General features: G+C 43.0%; 1 protein-coding gene across 1 annotated transcript in view; it reads left to right on the top strand.

The window, feature by feature from the left end:
* The first annotated feature begins 465 nt into the window (after nucleotides 1-465).
* C21H6orf132 (chromosome 21 C6orf132 homolog) overlaps nucleotides 466-6,000 on the top strand; it is a 28,134-nt gene continuing 22,599 nt past the window's right edge. Inside the window, exon 1 of the mRNA XM_048826815.2 lies at nucleotides 466-711. Coding sequence (XP_048682772.2) covers nucleotides 573-711 — 139 coding nt within the window. The 5' untranslated portion in view covers nucleotides 466-572. The remainder of the gene's footprint in view (nucleotides 712-6,000) is intronic.

The following is a 6,000-nucleotide window of genomic DNA, read 5'->3' as shown; positions in this document are numbered from 1 at the left end:
ACAGTAGTACCACACAGAAATGACTGGCTCTTCTGGCCATTTATTTTTCAGTGCTCCAGCCTTAAGTCTCCTTATTAGAAGAGACAGATAAAAGATGTGGTGCACTATGAAATAAATTCACTAGTTGACTGACACTTGTTGCTGTTAGTTTGTCTCTAAAAAACAGGAGGGAGAATGAAAAGTGTAAATGTTTTTATCATGACCAGAGACGAGCAAATGAGCAGCTTTGTGGACCTGTTGGATCCTCTCCTGGGTATCACAGTGTTTTGGAGAGATCCATGAAACATCCCTGAGCAGCAGGGACTGGAGATTGGCCGAGTTTAACAATGGTTCATTGTAGCAGGAAGGAAGGAATGTGACCAAGCCTGGAGCTGCTGTTGGGCGTGGCCAGGTAAGAGCAGCCAGCCCTCTACCTGCTCAGGTGTTTACCTTTAAAGCAGCCGAAAAGGTAGCTCTGCAGACCAACACCTGTTTTAGCTTCAGCTGGGTGGTGACAGGGCACACTGGAAATATGTCTTGCTAAAGGAAACACTGGAGACCTGAGCAGAGCACAGCAGGGGATTTGAGCAAAGATGAAGAAGAATCAGTCTGTGCAGGGGACGTTTAGCAAACTCTTTGGGAAGAAACATGCCAACAACACTTCCCTCTATGCCACAAATCCACCCTGGATCTTCACACAAGAGGTCACTTCTGAGGGCAAAGGTGGTCCCGGTTAGTATCTTTCTTTATTTGGGCTTTCAGGAGAAAGGCAGTAAAGAAGTCAAATCCCCCCACCTTCTCAAAGTGCTACCTGGCCTGATTAGCCTCCCGCTTTGAATCCAAGCAGTGACTGGCATAGTTTAGATATGTGGGGTGGGGGAGCAGCAATACCCTTGTTGGGGAGCTCTGGTGTGGACAGTATGAATTCTGCTAGGCAGAGCCCTATTAATCATTCATGCAGTTTGGGAAACTATGGGAGGTATTTGTTAGGACTGAGCAGATTAAAGGGAAACATGTTTGAACCTGTGATCCTCTGCATGAGCAGCAAGTGACAAACTCTGTAAAGTCAAGGAAAATGAAAGGTTTCTAAACAAGTTTAATAGCTAACAAAAACTGAGAAATCTAGCTTAATATGTGGCTTGATAAGGGATTCTCAGATCTCTGAAGAACGTGGTCTGTGACTTGCTTTGTTCTAGTCTTTGCTAACACATTTGACTTGCATTTCTTTTCTGGGGTTTAAATGAGCTTTTGGACATGTGTTTTGTAGGTAACTTGTTTTTGAGGAACTGTGGGGTGTGACGTTTGTTTATTCTGTGGATTTTTTTTGTATCTCATTGTAAATTTAACACCCTGGAGGCTTAGGTGGGATAGCGTCAGATAAATATTATTAGAGCTGAACCAAATTACAGATAACAGAATGTGGATTGGATTGGATTGGATTTTTAGATTCCAATAAACATTTGTAAATTCAAGGGTGGAAGTATTGTTTATTTAGCTGTGTAGCTGACACACTGACAAAAGTTAAAGATATACAGAGGGATTACATCCAGATCTCAGGCTGGGGAAATTCAGATGAGGACAATAGGCACTATTAAAAGTGCCATGAGACTTTATTCAAAAATTGTTCCCTTCTGATTACTGCTATAAATCCAAAGAGGGACTCAAGTATTTTTCCTGTGGAGGGTTTTTGTTTTAAAGTGGCAGTACATTTGGCTAATTACAAAATTAGGCCTCAGTCCTGCGACTGTCTCCTTCCAAGTCAATGGGGTTCCTTGGAGGCACAAGGGACATTGGCGCAGAGGCTGAGATCCATCCATTCTGGAAGCTTATTCAAACAAATAAGGGTCGCAGAATCAGGCCTTTAGTAGCTCTTGCATTGTAATACTTTATTTTGGATGTTTAGGTACTAAATAAAGTTTTTCAAGCCAGCATGTTAAGACTTATCGGTGGATTTATCCCAGGCCTGCTATTGCCTCACTGCTAAGCAGTCTAGGTGCAGATTTAGTTGAATTTTGATTTCAGACAACGCTATGTTCTGCCTGATCAAAGCCCTTCCCTGTATCTTGCCTCTTTCTTTGAATGTTCATAGTTTCATATGCTACAAGGTGCTCCACTGCTTATGCTAATCCCCACCCTAGTTTTGCATCAGAGATATTGCTAAGTAAACACAGGTTAAGCAACAAGAAAAGGGAGTAGGTTTTGCATGTGACTGACTCAGAGATTCCTGATTTTAGTGCCTAATACCATCCCCTCCCTCAGATAGGGCGACACTAGCTTTACAGCTACCATAGGTGATGCAACCAATGAAATTACAATACGTTACGAATTGTGAGTAGCCTCTGTCAAGTCACACAACTGATTCTCTGGTACAGTACAGTCTTTTTTAGGAGAGCTTTAGTTCAAACGTAGGATACTCTTAAAACAAGGCAGTGTCACATTTGCAAATGTCTCCAGAAAACACTATATACCTGAAGGTGCCCAAAGTACAATCCAAGGGAAACCATTTCCTGTGGAGTCTTAAAATAGAGCTCATGCATTTACTTGGAGAGGAAGGTCAGGGGAGAATGCTGATTGCTGGTGGTCTTTTAAGAGGCAAATCCTGTTTATCTGGCAAGGAAAATACAAGTACAAGCATTACCCCGCCTTTTTCATCAAAAGCATTCAAGCTCCTTTCTTAAAGATGCTTCAAAGCCTGCAAATTCTTAATAACCTTGGGGCAAAGTTTTGTGGTCTGTAATCCAGCCTCTTATTGGCTTCAGTTGGTGTCTTGCTTAATTTAAAGATCACATGATTTTGGAGACCCTTGACCATTCAGTCTCTCTACTAAATTAATTGAACTGTTTGAATCAAAAGCTCTGTGAAGTTGCATTAGATTTGAGTGAAAGTCACAACTAAAACTTTTTATAAAACTCAGCTCTTGGGCCTGAACACTGGCCTGTATTGGAAGTTCCTGTTTTTAAGGAGCTCAAGCGTGCATGCATTCCCTCCAATGGTCCTTGTTGCGGCTGGAAATAACACCGGGGATAACACTGGAAATAAAGAGCCATTTAGCACCGTGCACTCCAGCCTGTGTACTGTCACTGGGTGACACGGGGTGGTGGGTGGTGACAGCACCACTCTTGAAGGCTGTTCTCTGGGAACAACTTTTTCCTCAACCCAGGAGGGCTGCATCCTACTCTGAGCATCAGCCTGAAAAGAGCTTGTCAGACTGTTCTCAAGCCATCCCTGCTAACCTTGTGCCTGTGATGGACGCGGTTAGGGAAATGCCATCAGCCAAGCTGACGGAGTTTTGCCTTATTAAGCGGGATGGCGTTTGTGGCTGACTCACGGCACTCAGGCTCGCCCATGCAGGTGTTGAAACGAAGACTGATGTGGTGTTCCTGCTAGCTCTCTATGGAGGCCTCCAGGTGTTCAGTCTCCTTTTCATCCTTGGCCACCTGTTTACCATGAGATCTTCTCGGAAAGAGGGGAGAAGTCTAAGATCAGCAGAGATGCATTAATAACAGGGCTTGTCAGCAAATGATTCCCCCCCCTCATTTACTAAATAAATAAAATTGACAAATGTCATCTACATTTTTGATGAAAATTAACATTTTTTTCATGAGTTTGTGGCTTGTAAACCCAGAACCAGTAGATAGGTTCTTGCAAAACTGAGATGCTCCTTGCTTCTGTTCCTCTCGAAAGATAGGTATGTTTTGCTTTCTTCCTTCTGCTTATATATGCTTCTGAGGTTTGCATTAATGATCCCAATTGCATGCAAATCACACTCCACAACTGAGACCTGAGAACACAAACAATCTGTTTTGCTGGATCACGTTTCCTCCAGCTAACCATCTGGGGCATGTCTCAGACTGTTATCGTCGGGGACCTTTCAGCACAAGATTATCTGTTGCTTCACATCAATTGATCTGGTCAATCAGGAGGAAAACGAGGCTGGGAAGTCATGACAGAGATGCAGAGAATGGGTGTCATTCCCACCTGTTGGCAGGACTATAATGGCAACCAGCTATCCAAACAATCTCAGACACAAACTGGTTGGCAAGACAAATAAATAGGTGTCTCCTTTATAAAAAGAGATTCTTGATTGAATAAAAACCATAATGAGGCTTCCAAGCAAAAAATAACCTGTCCCTTTCACTTGTTTGTATGGATTACACAATCCTAGTTTTCTAACCATATAATCCACAGAAATTAAAGGTGACCATCAGATGGTCCTCCCATGCCTCAGATTTGAATTCTGGCTTGGATTCCTCTGCACTGAGGTGTGAGCATCATGCTCCCAAATTAAAAAAGCGATTTACATAATGAACTCTCTCCCATGGAAACCAGTAACAAAATCCTATTGACTTCAATGGGTGTGAACTCTTCCTTGTGGGAATTTATTCCATTTTTATCTCTGAGTGTGTCTATTTTACATGCCTTTCCCCCGCCCCCCACCTTTTTTTTTTTTTTTTTTTTTTTTTTTAAAAACCTCTCCTTCTTTGCTTTAATTCTCTTGGTAGCAAGTTATTCAGTAGCTATCCTTCTGGCAAAGGTGGGGTTTACATCCTTTGGTGCCTTTGCCTATTAATTCATGCTATAATTCAGTCACAGAGTACATCATTAAAGTAAATTATGGGCTCTATTTACTGTCCGAAAGAACAATGGGAAGAGAGGTGTAGTCCAATGGTAAAAGCAGAGGACTGGGAATTCACCAGTTTTATTCTAACACCTTCAGAGGTCATGGCCAAGTCATGTCAACTATCTGCCATGCATATCTGTAAAATGGGGATAATGATATTTAACTTGGCGGGCGTCTTTAGGCTTCATTATTTGTAAGGTACTTTGAAGACTCAAATTTCAGAGTGGCAGCTGTGTTAGTCTGTATCCACAAAAAGAACAGGAGTACTTGTGGCACCTTAGAGTGTCTTTTGTTAGTGTTATTGATCCCTTTTTGTGTCACTATAATATGTAGTGAAAGGAAGCATTGGAACAGCTGAATTCTGAATTTGATGACAAGAGGAACAAGGATTTTGCAGGGACTAAAGAAGCATTTTGCCTAATCTCTATTTATGTCTGGGTGTGTGTTCTACTTGTGTTTTTTCATTATTTGACTAAGCCCCCTACAGTAAACAACCGAAATATGGCCTGGGCATGTTCCCACTTTATCCCGCTAGTGCAAAGTGATTCATTTAGAAGAGATACATGGAGGTGGATTCAGAGTTTGACTGCCAAGTACTGCTTTGCTGCAGCCATAAATCCACTGGAAACAGCCCTGGTGTAAACTGGGAGTAAGTGGAAGCAGAATTTTGGCTCCATGTCTCGGAGTGCCCAACAAGAGTCTCAGTAAATTCAATCTAGTGCTACTTACATTGACTAGACACTTTTGGGCGGAGGTTTAACTTCAGTCCTCACCCTGCCTAAACAATGACGTTTGTTTCTGTGTAACCTGCAGCGGACTCGTGTCTTCGGGTACGTCTAGACTTAAAAAACCTGCGGTAGCAGCAAGTCTCAGAATCTGTCTCGGCTGACTCAGGCTCACGGAGCTCCTGCTATTGCACTAAAAACTTGAGTGTCGCCGTTCCAGCTTGGGCTGTGAAGCCCAGTGAGGGGGGATGGGTGTTGGAGCCTAACCTCCAGCTGGAGTGTGAACATCTACACTGTTATTTGTAACACCGTAGCATGATCCCTGTGAGCTGTAGTCTGCAGGCACGGGCTCTAAGACTCACTTTCATGGGTTTGGTGGGTGGTTTTTATTTTTTGTTCTTTTCATTGTAGACATCCCTGAGTCACCCTTTTGTGGCTGGACCATGTAAAGAGTTTGAGTCCACTATTGCTGACACCAACCTTATGGTTCATCCAGGTCTAGAAGGCCCAGGTTCAATCCCTGCTGTTGACCCGACCAAGGGCATTATTACCTCTGAACATTTCCAAAGTGCCCTCCAGGCTGCCTTAGAGAATGGCCTGGGCAGTAAAGGAAAGTGCAGGAAGGAAAGCTTCGTGGCTGCTTGCAAAGCCACTTCATGTGCCCCTTCCTTCTGC

Source organism: Caretta caretta, chromosome 21 (assembly GCF_965140235.1).
Source record: "Caretta caretta isolate rCarCar2 chromosome 21, rCarCar1.hap1, whole genome shotgun sequence".
Lineage (NCBI taxonomy): Eukaryota > Metazoa > Chordata > Testudines > Cheloniidae > Caretta > Caretta caretta.
The sequence above is the reverse complement of the archived record's forward strand: the minus strand, read 5'-3'. Positions and strand labels throughout refer to the sequence as shown.